Source organism: Eurytemora carolleeae, unplaced genomic scaffold (genome assembly GCF_000591075.1).
Source record: "Eurytemora carolleeae unplaced genomic scaffold, Eaff_2.0 scaffold1553, whole genome shotgun sequence".
In the NCBI taxonomy this organism is placed as follows: Eukaryota; Metazoa; Arthropoda; class Copepoda; order Calanoida; family Temoridae; genus Eurytemora; species Eurytemora carolleeae.
This window is the reverse complement of record NW_019397898.1, coordinates 1-14907: the sequence shown is the minus strand read 5'-3', so window position 1 is coordinate 14907 and position 14907 is coordinate 1. Positions and strand designations below refer to the sequence as shown.

The window sequence follows — 14907 nt, the reverse complement described above, 5'->3', positions numbered from 1 at the left end:
TTTTTTCACACTTTTTTATCAGAATGTTTGACCACAATGAAACCAGCAGACAAAAATAAAAAGTTTTATCCGTTTAATCATATTTAAGGTTTTTTGGCTTTAAAAAATTCTCGAGAAAAGGGAAGTTAAAAAATAAAATTCTGCATTTTAAAATTTCGCTTATTGACCTGATGCCAATTTGCTGGCACCATGAAGTAAAAAACGATTTTTGTTATTTAGAAATAATCAATTACTTGAAGTTTGGTGGTTGCTATGATAATGTGTTAAAAGTCTTTATATTTCTCTCGCGGCCAAATAATAATATTAATGTTTTTTTTTATTAATTTGCAGACCCTACAGGGGATTGAATTTTTGGAGGCTGGAGGACAAATTCAAGCTAGAGGTGCTAGTCAATCCTCTGAAAAGGTATGATGTTACTCCCAGGCCGAGGGGTATGGGGGGGGCAGATATATATGTTTTAAATGAATCCTTAAGAAATTCTTCCAATCACTACATTCTCAGTTCAACTACCATACTTTGCCGGTCACGCTCTTTAATTAATTTAAGATTAAGACCAAATTAAACGTTTAGATTGTTATATTTAATGAGCTTTCGGTCACTAAAGTCTATAAATGGGCAATTTGCCGTTAAATTTAAAGGCCAAATTTAAAGAATTTAAGCCGTCGCTTAAATTTAATCGTATTCAAGATTTATGCCGGCGCTCAATTTAGACAGGTGTTTGGCGGAATTATCTGAAAAAAAAAAAACAATCGAGAAACTAAAATTTTTAAATTTATTTGCAAAGAAATGAAAAAAACCTCGAGACCAAAAAGTAAAAATAATCTCAAACATTTAATAGATACAAAAACGTATTTCGTTGGTAACATTCAATAATAAATTGATAGACAAACTTTTTGTCAAGTTCAACTTTATCAAAAAATATTATCAATCTATCTTACATGATAATTTGATATAAACCTCTGCTTTCAAAATATAAAAATATGTTAAACATTCACATCAAGCTTAATCAATAAAAAATAACATCAAGAAAGGAACTGACCACCGAGCTCGACCACCTGCCTCAAACTCAAACTTTCAAATTCCTATTTCTTGGAAACATAATGGTGTAAACCTTCAATATTTCCAACTTTGTCGTTTAATCTAGCAGAGTTCAATTTTTTTTAAGCCTTTCCTATCGCTCAAAGATTTTCCGGGGTGGCACAAATAATAATTTTGTCTAAATAATAGTTTTGTCAAAACAATCATTTTGTCCAAATGATAATTTTGTCCAAATGATAATTTTGTCCAAATGATAATTTTGTCCATATAACAATATTGTCCACATGATAATAGTGTCCCAATGATAATTTTGTCCCAATGATAATTTTGTCCAAATGATAATTTTGTCCAAACAATAATTTTATCCACATGATAATTTTGTCCAAATGATAATTTTTTCCAAATTATAATTTTGTCCAAATAATAGTTTTGTCCGAATGATAATTTTCTCCAAGCGATAATTTTGTCTAAATAATAATTTTGTCCAAATAATAATTTTGTCCAAATGATGATTTTGTCCAAATGATAATATTGTCCAAATAATAATTTTGTCTTGAGAATAATTTTATCAATTTTCTCCCAATGATAATTTTTTACAAATGATAATTTTGTCCAAATGATAATTTTGTTTAAATGATATTTGTCAAAATAACAATTTTGTCCAAATGATAAGTTTGTTTAAATGATAATTTTGTTTAAATGATATTTGTCAAAATAATAATTTTGTCAAAATAATAATTTTGTCAAAATAATAATTTTGTTCAAATGATAATTTTTTCCAATTAATAATTTTGTCCAAAGGATCGGATTTTTATTTCCCTCATGAGCATATTTTAGTCACATTAGTTCTATTAAAGTAAATAATCTCTTAAAAGATTAATCTATCTAAGGAGAGCAGACCAGCTGTACAAGATGCTAGTGTTTTAAATTGGGAAAGAATTGTTAAAACAGAAAAAGCCGCAAACCTAAAGTAAGTAAGACGACGGTTAGACTAAACATATTTTTATGTGACCCTTACGCGGCATGTTTGATTGAGATCGGTGCGCGGCTTAAAGCTTGGTTTGATCAAGGATGAATTGGATAACCTTGAACTGTTAGTCAATAACCATGACACAAGGATAAATGTTAAAACTAACTGAGAATATTCCCCTGGTTTTTCCCATCCAAAATTTGAGGCAAATCGGTGTAGAGGTACGAACGTTATGACGGACTTACAAACAGACACAAATAATAATTATGTATATATATATATATATAAATATGAAATTATTTATTTATAAATACATATATATATATATATATATGTATATACAAATACAACTGTAGAATAGAAAAACAACATTTAAGCAATCTCATGTCTGCGTATTTCAGCAATCTCATGTGCGCGTATGTTTGAGAGGGTTTTTTAAATAAACTAGTTTTCCAATTTCAGAGTTTTATGTACATTTGATTTTAAAACAATAACTTAAGTTTATTCAGCAGATTTCTTTCCCCACAATTTTATAAGTCCCCCTGTATTGTAATAAAGTATTTTCTTATTCCAAATGTTTAGAAATCTGCAGGAGGATCTAGATACAAATCCAACTCTCTTCCTGCTTAACAATATAGCCCTCAGTGTGCAGTTCCTCAAAAATTTTGAGAGGTGATAAAACATTCATTATTATTATATTATTATCATTANTAGTAGTAGTAGTAGTAGTAGTAGTAGTAGTAGTAGTAGTAGTAGTAGTAGTAGTAGTAGTAGTAGTAGTAGTAGTAGTAGTAGTAGTAGTAGTAGTAGTAGTAGTAGTAGTAGTAGTAGTAGTAGTAGTAGTAGTAGTAGTAGTAGTAGTAGTAGTAGTAGTAGTAGTAGTAGTAGTAGTAGTAGTAGTAGTAGTAGTAGTAGTAGTAGTAGTAGTAGTAGTAGTAGTAGTAGTAGTAGTAGTAGTAGTAGTAGTAGTAGTAGTAGTAGTAGTAGTAGTAGTAGTAGTAGTAGTAGTAGTAGTAGTAGTAGTAGTAGTAGTAGTAGTAGTAGTAGTAGTAGTAGTAGTAGTAGTAGTAGTAGTAGTAGTAGTAGTAGTAGTAGTAGTAGTAGTAGTAGTAGTAGTAGTAGTAGTAGTAGTAGTAGTAGTAGTAGTAGTAGTAGTAGTAGTAGTAGTAGTAGTACTAGTAGTAGTAGAAGTAGTAGTAGTAGTGGCAGTAGTAGTAGCAGTAGCAGTAGCAAAATCACTAGAATGAGAAATTTTACATTTAACGAAGTTAGGCACTTTTTCATCGTAAACAGTGCTTTATGATATTGTTGATTGTATGTCAAATTTGTATGTTAGGTACATGAGTACGTGTCCTACAAGAATGAAGAAGGATATTACGAACCATTAATAAACGATGAGTACATTCTGTGTTTCAACAATATAGAAGTAGACAGAGAAGAGGTAAGAATATTATAAATAAACATTACAACGGTCGGACCAAATAAAGTGTTTCCCTGATTATCTCTCTATCATAAAGAATCTGAGTGAGACATCTAGCGGTCAAACTATCGTTATTAGGACGGTCCTTGTTCATATAAGGAACGGCCTCAGAACGCTGTATTGATGTAAGTTCCATAAATATTTGCAATAGGAAGACGATATATTTGCATTCTTAGCTTGAATCAGTGGTATGGAAATACACTTATGAACTGAAAGGGTTCATTGTCACTTCGTGCAAACAATGTTGCCGTGTTTCATATGTTTACTAGATTATTTTATATCATAACTCTTCCTATTTCACAATTTTCAGGTTCTTACTGTTATTTATGCGTCACAAGTGCACGTAACAACAATAACAACAATAACAACAAAATGTTGTGTTGCGGTTGAACTTATTAAAGATAAAACATCGACATTAGTTAATAATGTATAACAATAATAATAATAATAATAATACTAATAATAAATGATTTTCAGTGCTTATCTATAGCATAGGGCATAAAANCCTTTACTGCCCCCCCCCACCCATGAGACATCATCTAAAAGCGTGATTTTAATAATTATTCAATTTAATAATTTACAAAACTAAATCATGTCATGTGTGGGTTTAAAGATATGCAGATTTTTTTCTGTCTATACTTCCTCAATTTTTTATGATAAATATCCTAAAATGGTTGAAAATAAAAAAAATTATATCTTTTTTTTCTAAATTATTTTACATTTTTTTAGTTGCTAACATTTTTGTCAAAATTTTCATTCTGTTTTTTACTTTATTTTCTAACAATTGTATAAGTTTTTTCTTTTTTAGCTTTCATTTTTGTTAGTCATCGTTTTCAGTGTAAAATGTGTATCCCTGTTCGATGACAATCAGCTGTAGTTGAGAAAGTACAGTATATATATCTACAGTATATAGCAAACCTTCTAACTTACACAACTATATCTTATACAGACAGAGTTAGCATGTGATAGATAACAGTTTGTGAGATTCTAAACAATTTCAAGGATTTTCCTAACAATTCAACGGATTTCCTATTTTAGTATATATTTACAAACATTAAAAATGCCGGGTTACATTCATCATATACAATGGTGTGTCTCCGACCTACAAGCTACGTTGGACAAAATGATAAATTCATTCGGGTTCAGACAAACCTTTCTCAGGGTAGGAGCAAACACTGAGACAGTGATAGAGTCTGGTTCAGCACGGTTTCTTATCAGTCAGAGAGGTTGCAATACACAATCTACTCCGGGTACTGGTTTAATCTCTGAATGTACTCCGGATACTGGTTTAAGCTCTGAACTAACTCCAGGTTCTGGTTTAAGCTCTGAACCAACTCCAGGTGCTTGTATTAGCTCTGAACTGACTCCGGGTACTACTTCAAACAGTGAATATCCTTGGTTGAGCTGTAAATGCCGGGCTGAGAAGATACACACAGTGGATTCTGTATTTAATATCTGCCTGGAGGTTGGAGATGTCGATGCCGTGTATAAACGAATGATCCAGAACGGATCCATATCTCATAATTCTCCAACAACCGTGAGAAGTAAAGACGGAGAAATAAGGGTTGCAGTTGTAAGTTCTCCGTGTCCTAATGTAATCCACAGTATTGTAAATACTGAAGGTTTCTCAGGGGGCTTTCTACCAGGATTTACTCCAGTAGGGCCCGGAGATAGGCTAGAACCTGATCTCGGAGTAGATCTGAGTATTGATCATGTGACATATGTTTGTAATGTTGGAGGGAGTCAAAATATCTTGTCCTGGTACAACCAGTGCTGTGGGATGGAGAGGTTTATGGTCAACGCAGAGGACGACCCCGAGGCCGGAATCCAGATAAAGGACGAGGCCGGGATGAGGATGATGGTGGGGGAGTGGCTCTCTGAGTGGATGTGTCGTGAAGAGGGCGTGTCCTGGGAACAACGGGGCGGAGATGATACAAGAAACTTTAAACTAGTTCTTGCCGAACCCCTTCCTGATCATGAGCACAGTCATGTTTACAAGTTCATCCAGGAGCATGATGGACCTGGCCTCCAGCATATTGGACTCCTTACCCAGGATATAATCAAGACCGTCTCTACCATGAAGACCCACGGAGCAAGGTTTCGAACCCCTCCTCCCACCTATTATACACTGGAGAATAAAAAAGAAGATATTATATCTGTCGGTTCAGATCCAACAGTTTTTCAGGATCTAGGGATTCTTATAGATAAGGAAAGAAAGTATTTACATACAAAAACCTCCCCTATCCCCTCCACCATTTAGAAAAATAAGGTTGGGGGAGAAGGGGGGGGTGTATTGTTATGAAGAAGCCATGTTTGTGTTAACCCTTTGTTACCCACTACAGACTACCAATGTAAAGACGACCTAAAACTCTTAAAATATGACGAATTCACGATTTAAGTCTTCTGCCTTGAATATAAACTGTAATTTGCTTATTAAATAATGGGGGGGGGGAACAAGTTTACTATTCCAGTGAATCATGAATATAAGGAAACAGACAGAATAAACGCTGTACAGTCTCATCCTTAGCGAGTCCCCTTGTAACTTAAGAGTTTCTAACTTTCTAAGGTGATTTGTAGGTGTGTGGGGGGGGGGTATGGTATTAAAAATTATAATAAAAACAATTATGATGTAATGGTATTACAAACTTTACGATAATTACATATTAGTAAATATAGAATGCCGAGTAAATCTGGTTCCAAAGTTATTAGGATTAGGGTTGTTTTTTAATTCTAATTTTGATTTTTTTAAATGTAAACACTTTGTTCTACAGGAACCTGGTTGTGAAATTGAGAAAGGAAATTCCCTTTATATTCTCCAGATTTTCTCACATCCATTATTTATCAAAGATACGTTTTTCTTGGAAGCCATTCAACGCCATGGCTCAAGAGGATTCGGAGCCGGGAATATAAGAGCTCTAGCTCAATCCATCATAGAGCTGGCCAGGCTCAAGGAAATACAAGAAAAAGAGGATAAAAATCAAGAAAAGGAGGATAAAAATCAAGAAAAAGAGGATAAAAATCAAGAAAAAGAGGAGAAAAATCAAGAAAAAGGGGAGAAAAATCAAGAAAATGTTGAAAAATATTTGAGAACTGAAAATGAATTATGTCGGGAAGAGGAGGAAAGAGGAAAAGCCTGAAAAGTGATATTTTATAAATCGGAAAATCTTTCTTAAAAAGTTTTTACTTTTCTCAAATTCATATTTTTAATTATAGAAACAGCGTAATACAATTTGAAGGGACAGACCGGCCATGTAAGGTAGTTAAACTGTGGACAAAGTCTTTAGGATTCATATAAAACGTTTCCTCGTTCCTAAACAACTAATTAGTTTACTGGAGAATTTTGTTCACATATTTTTGTCGTTGTTATTTAACAATTAAAAAAAAAAACAATTCTGAAAACGTATTTGCCAAAAGTGCGATTTTGAACGTCGACTTGCACTCAAACTCAGGATTTACATATCTTTAAAAAGTGTCATATGTTCAAATGAATCCTAAAGAATTTGTCCACAATACTGCATACTCAATATAACTGCCATACATAGCCGTTCTGTCCCTCTAAACATAAAAATTGTATCGTTGATCCAAAAGTTTGAATGCAAAGAAATTGAGTTTTTGCTACAAACTCTATCTTTCTAAATTCTTTATCTTTGCAACCATTTAATGTAAACCTTTAATATTTCAAACTTATTTTATCTAACAAAATTCATAGCTTGAAATAACAATGTTTACACCTAGCAGGTTGCAAAGATATAGGGATTATAAAATTTGAGTTTGTGGCAAAGACTCAACTTATTTACATTAAACAGTGAAATACAATTTAAACATTAAATCAAATTTTTCTCGCTCCAAAATTTTAAGTGCAAATTAAAAATAATTTAAAAATTGATTTTTCAACTTTTTAAATTTTAATTTTTTAATAAGTAGATATTATTTATGATTTAATTATGTTAACATACAATTTCATTGTTTATTGTAATAAATATGATTATGATAAATATAATTTTAAAATAAATATGATTTTGAATTCAAGAAGAGCGTTTCAAGTCAACATTTTTTTTTCATTCTTAGATTTATTAAAACAAAAAGTTCAATCATTTATTTTTTTTTACTTAACATTGACTTAAAGTAATCCTATTTAATTGAGCATGTTAAAAAAAATGACGCAGCTGATTACAATTTTATTATAAATCTCAAATAATCCACAAGTAAATTTTATTGAAAAACCGCAATAAGAGATTATCAATATTAAGATAAAAATAATAATATCTCCATAATTGTAGATCAATTGAAATTACGTCCGCGTTTTTGCGGTTGTCACAAGGAATTTATATCTTTGCAATCCGATGTTGCAGACCTTTGATATTTCAAACGTTGAACTCTGGTGGATTAAAAAGTTTTAAATATCCACGTGTTACGCTGGTTGCAAAGATTGGAAAACTTGGGTTTACGGCAAAAACTTCTTTCATATCAATCAAAATTATTTTAATGGACCTTGCATGATCGCATTATTCAAGGTCGTCGTTTATTACCATAACAAAAATAATTATAATAAATTCATCATTATTATCATTATCATTTAACGATAACCAAAATTATTTAAGAAAATCTATTTTTAATTTTCTGTCCTGGTGTTTGTTTGTTTTTCTGTGTCTGCGATAAAAGTCGAAAAGGCCGAATTGATCGGGCCATGTTTTTCTTTGTGCCAAGTCGAATGACCCAAAAAAAGTTTTGAATGGGTAAAATGAAAAATTGCAGCAATTTCAACAACAACAAATCCTGAAAAAAATTGTTTTTGGAGAACGATGATTAAAATGGAGACTTTAATTTAACAGTTAAAAGTTTACAATGTTACTAGAATAGAGGGCATGAAGTGCCCTTATTGCCTTGTTCTTTGATAGTTTAGAAGAAACTTTAGCATATGAAAGCTCTTCCACCTTTCATAAAACTTTAGTAAAAATAATGACAATATAAGATGTATGAAAATCTCACTTTGTTCGACCGTTTTATCATGAATAAACAAAAAAGACTTCAATTCAGCAAGAAAAAATAAATAAATCTAAACCTGAAATGTATATTTTAAAAATGATTTTTTTATTTAATATAATTTTAATATTCAAAATTTAATATGAAACATCTAAACTTGAGAATTGGATATTTAAGTATTCAAGAAAAGTCGCGTCTGATGCGTTTTAATTTCAGAAAGTTCATCATTGGGGAATAAAAATGTGATTAAAATTTTCTAAAATTCCAAAACATTTTAAGCGAAATGAATACATGGAAAAATTCTATCAGGTTTTATCATCATGCGTTTAGTAATAAATAACTTGATAAGAAAACATTAAATTTACGTAAAAGATTTATAAGCAATAAAGATTTTTATTGGAACAGTACGTTTCTAGGTCTTCAATATTCGATAATAAAAATATATATTTTTCAAATCTTGATATATACGACATCTTGGTTCTTGATCTAGTTCTTTAATTAAAAATCTCCCTCTTACAGAACAATAAATGTTACTGACTGATTCTAAGTCATGTATGCTTAGAGAAGGGTTTAATGGGTTACTTTCAAGGGGGCTGGATCTTAGCTACCTCTCCCTGTGTATTGGTCAGAGTGTACACTCATGGGATAGTTTACTGATATAGGATATTCAGAGATTATGGCATCATACAGTACAAACATCAAATATGCAGTAGACTTTCGAAGTACAAGTGTATGGGGAGGTTTTGTATCTTGAATTTTACTCAGTTTTTACTCAGAACAGTTTATTAACGAGGAAATATTGCTCTGTAAAAGACTGTAAAGTAGGTATTTCTGTTAAAATGTAATCCTAAACGATAAAGAAGTAGTGGATTTTATTACTTACATGAAAAACAAATTCTTCATTTAGATATTTTTAGAAATCACCCCCGAGTACTGTAATATACAGATTGACCTTTGGAAGTGGAGTACATGGCCTGTACAATTAGTAAAGCATTAGCGTACTTCATCACTCTATACACTATAATCTCGTTGGTTACTTTAGATGGACAGTATCCCTGCAAATTGTGAACAGGTTTCAAAGATTTGTTTTCTTTAGAATTTTGAGAGGATACAAGATGAAGCCGAACATATATATACAAATCTGGATAATCCAACATATAGAGTATGTATTGAGAAATCAGCCCATCCAGGTACAAATTTATATATATGTATTTCTAGATGAAGGGCCCGGTGTTACCCGTGGAATAAAACAATCGAATTTTGAGAAAAAATTAAAAGTTTTTAGCGTATATGTTACCCCCAGGGTACCAAGGGTTCCTTCAAAACATTTCAGCTAATTTGGTCCAGCCATTTTGCCAGCTGAAGCTACCATACGCCCTAATATATGAGCGAAGATGATTATTATATAGATTTTATCTAGGCTATGTAAATGAACATGAGTATTGATGAATATGTATTATTGAAGTGTCTTGTACATGAACAATTGTATATATGTATGAATATGACAATTAAAGGCTATGTACATAAAATTATGTACTTTCGAATATGTACTAGGCTATGTCCATGTACGGTGTGTGGATGACTACTCAAAGTTGGACCGGACCGCCTCTTCTGAAAAAGCATTGGAAAATGGACAGGACGGATCCGTCTTAGATCCAAGTCTAAAAGAGAATGGTATCCGTTCTAGCTCAGGATCCTACCTAGAGATAGAACCCGTTCCTCAACCCGCTCCTAGTCCTACACCCAGTTTAAAGAAACAGCTTGCATTCAAGGTAATACTGAGCTAGAGATACAAGAACCACCAATATCTATGTTTACTAATTGTACCGCAATTTCCGGGAGAAATAAAAATATTAAATAAAGCTATGCCTGAGCAACAACGATTTTGTTTACATTACTCCCATAAACTGCAGTACACTTTTATGTAAATGAAGGTTTCCTGGTGTTCAACATTTTTGGTTGGATTGCGCTTAACATACAAGTTAAAAATTATAAATGATTTCAAGAATGCAGTTCAAATTGCACCCTGCGACCGACGGGTTTCCCGACGCTTTAGCACCTTCGAACGTGAAGCGATCCGACTGGCAAGCATATTTTTGGAACAGCAGAGATTCTGCCTATACGAACATTTTCACAAGATTTTGCCCCCCATGACTGGCAACAAATTGCGTGCTTTGAAAAACCAAAGATATAAGCTAGCTAGCTAGCCCGAACTGGCAGGTCTTGCGCGCGGGGGGAAATTGTTATGAACAGATTTAAAATTCAAAAGTTTTGACCACAGATTGATTAATTAAAATACTGCTCAGGATGTTATTGAAGAAGATGAAGAGGAAGAAGAGGATGAGGAGGATGAGGTCGCCAAGCTGCATCAATTAATAGGTACACTGCATTCATCACGTCAAACTATAGTATATTAATAGGTACACTGCAGTCATCACGTCAAACTAAAGTATATTAATAGGTACACTGCAGTCATCACGTCAAACTAAAGTATATTAATAGGTACACTGCATTCATCTCGTCAAACTAAAGTATATTAATAGGTAAACTGCAGTCATCTCGTCAAACTAAAATAAATTAATAGGTACACTGCATTCATCTCGTCAAACTAAAGTATTTTAATAGGTACACTGCAGTCATCACGTCAAACTATAGTAAATTAATAGGTACACTGCATTCATCACGTCAAACTAAAGTAAATTAATAGGTACACTGCATTCATCTCGTCAAACTAAAGTAAATTAATAGGTACACTGCAGTCATCACGTCCAACTAAAGTATATTAATAGGTACACTGCATTCATCACGTCAAACTAAAGTAAATTAATAGGTACACTGCATTCATCTCGTCCAACTAAAGTATATTAATAGGTACACTGCAGTCATCACGTCCAACTAAAGTATATGAATAGGTACACTGCATTCATCACGTCAAACTAAAGTAAATTAATAGGTACACTGCATTCAACTCGTCAAACTAAAGTATATTAATAGGTACACTGCAGTCATCACGTCAAACTAAAGTATATTTCAAACCATAACTTTTCTTATTGAAGACCGACCTATTGATAAAAGTAGATTTTTTTTGAAAAGTTAAGATGTAACTTGATAATTCTAATTTGCTTTTCTTATATTTAAGCGTGAAATAAAAAAACTAGAGAAGGATGAGGTAAAAAAGTCAGTCTAGTAATACAGCATTTTGACCGTCTCCTTCTGTCTAGAACACAGTATCATTACATTATTCATTCAGAGCTGAAAACTTTAGAATGTGGATATCGAGATCAATGCTTGATCCTCTCTTTTTGCTAATCTCAAGACTAATTTAGTCTCTAGATTATTTTCTAAAGATTAGAGATAGGCTCTTTAACTTTTGAAAACCCGGTTTTAAATTTTTGCACATTTCTGTTGTTTATGGTGTCATATCAATTGAACGAATGATCGATTGAACGAACATAAGTTCTGAATTAATGTTTATTATGACTAACGTTCAAAATGAAAATAGTCCTCAAATGTAATAAAATATGTTTTATAATATAATAAGTTCATATTAACATGATTAAATTTTCATTTTGTTTAAATGCTTTAAAAGTCGGCTTGTGAACAGCTGACTTTATAGTTAAGTCGGATATTAGTCCAATCGATATAACATCATATCTGTAATTGTAATCAAACGTAACTTTTATCCAAAAGAGAGGATTAAAAAGAAAATCAGAAGTGTGTGCATTGGAATGGATACTTAGATTTAGTGATTGGGATTAAGGCTATCCCATTCTAAAGTTTTCAGCTCAAATCTTTTTCTTCGGAATCTAACTGAAAATCATTTTAAAAATAAAAACTTTTATTTGAAATTACAAAAAAATATGAACGGGGGGAAGAAGGCCATAATCAAGAAATATATAGACCGTTCCTCATGCGTCAAATCAGTGTACTGCAGTTGGAGGAGATCAAAAAAAGAATCATTTTTGAGGGAAGAGGGCCCAAGGGGTGGAATAAAACTTTATTGCAATTCTATTTTCTATTTTGACCAGAAAGCCAAAAATCATATGTATTCACTCTAACTTAATATATTACCTTGTTTTTTGTTGGACTATAATATCACCTCAGAGCTGCAGTCCTTTCCTTTAACATCTGTGGGAGCACTGGGTTTGTTTACATTCCTCCAACAGTGTACAGTACACAATTTACGTATATCTGAGTTGGGCGTTCCTGTATATATGTTCCTTGCTCATAATAAACAAAACAAATTGTACAACTTTTTAATTTTAATATTTAAAACAACAATAATATCTTGTCAATCATTGATAGGGGTTACTGTAAAGGTTTGGAGTATTAGATAATGAAATTTTATCTTTTTAACTAAACATTTTTTTTGTTTTAAACAAATATCAAAGTGTGACTCATGTTTCTGCATTTTTCAAGGGCTTTTCAAAAATATAGTTCTTAGATAATTAAAATTTATTTTTACTCACTTATAAAAAATTGTCATAAAAATTCTGTATTCTTTTTATTTTTTTATTTCTTAATTACACGTATTTAAAACCATTATTTTAATTGGATGATTTGAATTAGAATAAGGAAAATTAAGGTATTCTCCCATTGGTCAAAATCCATTTGTCGTGGCTAACTTTTGTTAATGCCAAGTTGAGAATATTTTTTTGTAATAACTTTAAACTGAAAATTGTTCTGTACCTATAACTAAATTTTCTTTAGTTAAATTGCCTGATTTTCGAAAAATAATGTATTCTTTATCTATATCTTTGCAACCTGATGGTGTAAACCTTTGATCATTCAAACTTCTATTATTTGGTGTGTAACAGAATTCATAGTTTGAAATATCACAAGACTACGACATTGGTTTGCAAAGATATAGGTTTTATATCTTTATAAGATCAGAGTTTGTGGCAAAAACTCAGTTCCTTTGTTTTCAGGAGCAAACAATTATATTATGAAACCAGAGTTCGGACCTAAGCATAGAGAGACAAGGTAAGAGTTTTAAAATTTTAAAACTTCCGCTCGAGCCTTAAACCCGATTTTAAGACCCAACTCTGACTACGGCTTGTGTCACGTGATTGACAGCTGCAAGATCTTCGGCTCGACTTAAGGAGTTAGGCCCAATGAAAATAAAACCGACCTTGGTTGGTTTTAGTGATATTGAACCGGTTTAATGAAACAAACTTCGTGATAAATGACTTTGCAACAAATTATGATTTTCTAATACCTATATCTGTAGATTCCAATGACGTAGACCTTTGATATTTCAAATTATGAGTTCAGAGCTGAAAACTTTTGAATGGTGGATATCGGGATTAATGCTTAATCCACTCTTTTTCTTAATCTCGAGATTAAATATTGCTTGTTATTCTCTCATTTTTAATCTCCAGATTAATTATCCGATCAGGATTAAGGATATCCCATTCTAAAGTTTTCAGCTCTGTTAGGTCAAATAATATAAGTTTGAAATATCAAAGGTTTACCACATTGGGTTTTAAAGATATAGGGATTAGAATATCAAAGTTTGTGGCAAAGAATCAACTCTTTTAGTTGCAACTTAGATCCCTCAGCTTTAGTCTTAAATTAATCTTAATGACCTGATTCAGACCTGATTCTTAAATCTCCAAATGTTTTAAATCACGGACTCAGAATTCAAAGTTTTGATAAATAATTTAAACTTGATTTAAAAATGAACTGTTACCTATATCCTGTTACATTTCAGGTTACTGCATGAAATATTTTTTTTACAATAGTTCAAAAAAAGTCAAATTGCGTCACAATAATAAAACTGAATATTTTACAATGTTTATTTTTGCAAATTCTTGCGTCAACATCTTTGCAATTCACAGATTACAAAACTGTTTTTCACAATTTTTATTTCTAATTCACTGAGAACCAACTAGCTTCACTAGAGACTTATTTAATCACTATTTTAATGAAATGGGTCTGTTTACACTGCACAATTACTCTCACGCTCATTGGACTTTTTAAAGATTCTTAAAGCCGTCCTTCTTTTTCAGAGTTTGCATCACAAGTCACAATATGCTTTTATTTCTGTTTAATGTCTTTTTATTGTTAGATTTATTTCCAAAATAAGTTTAATCTTGAAAATCCTAGAAATTTATAATTTATTTAAAATTATTAAAAGGAATTTTCTATTTAATGCAGAACACTGCAGATAGATAAAACATTGTAAAATAAATATAGTTGAGTAATCGCGCAGTTCGGCGATGTACATATTTGAAAATCTGTTGAGATCATTAAATTACTAGGCTTTTAGGTCACTTCGCGCCAATCTTCTATTTCAATTGTGAACATTGACTCTTTATGACCTATAATCCTTACCTGGGGACATGTGAAGTCCCACACAAAAGGAATTGAGTCTTTCCCGGGTAGAATCTAAGAGTCTGAAACCTAGTCTTAGACGCCGGGCCGACCTCCTCAG

The 14907-nt window shown here is 31.9% G+C and overlaps 2 protein-coding genes across 3 annotated transcripts; both read left to right on the top strand.

Annotated features, from left to right (window-relative positions):
* The first annotated feature begins 3251 nt into the window (after window positions 1–3251).
* On the top strand, window positions 3252–13495 carry LOC111716264 (uncharacterized). The gene is made up of 6 exons (XM_023491701.1): window positions 3252–3275; window positions 3345–3449; window positions 9568–9661; window positions 10026–10243; window positions 10778–10850; window positions 13400–13495. Exons 1-6 carry the CDS (start codon window positions 3252–3254, stop codon window positions 13456–13458), a joined length of 573 nt encoding a protein of 190 aa, XP_023347469.1. The 3' UTR covers window positions 13459–13495.
* On the top strand, window positions 4320–7157 carry LOC111716267 (4-hydroxyphenylpyruvate dioxygenase-like protein). Of its 2 annotated transcripts, XR_002768445.1 has the most exons (3): window positions 4320–5697; window positions 6260–6744; window positions 7031–7157. XR_002768445.1 is itself a non-coding variant. In XM_023491703.1 (2 exons), the coding sequence occupies exons 1-2, from the start codon at window positions 4549–4551 to the stop codon at window positions 6623–6625; spliced, it is 1515 nt and encodes a 504-aa protein (XP_023347471.1). In that variant the 5' UTR covers window positions 4320–4548; the 3' UTR covers window positions 6626–6875. The 2 variants fall into 2 exon arrangements, 1 of the variants encoding a protein (XP_023347471.1); XM_023491703.1 differs by lacking the exon at window positions 7031–7157 and having other exon boundaries at window positions 6260–6875.
* Window positions 13496–14907: the final 1412 nt, after the last annotated feature.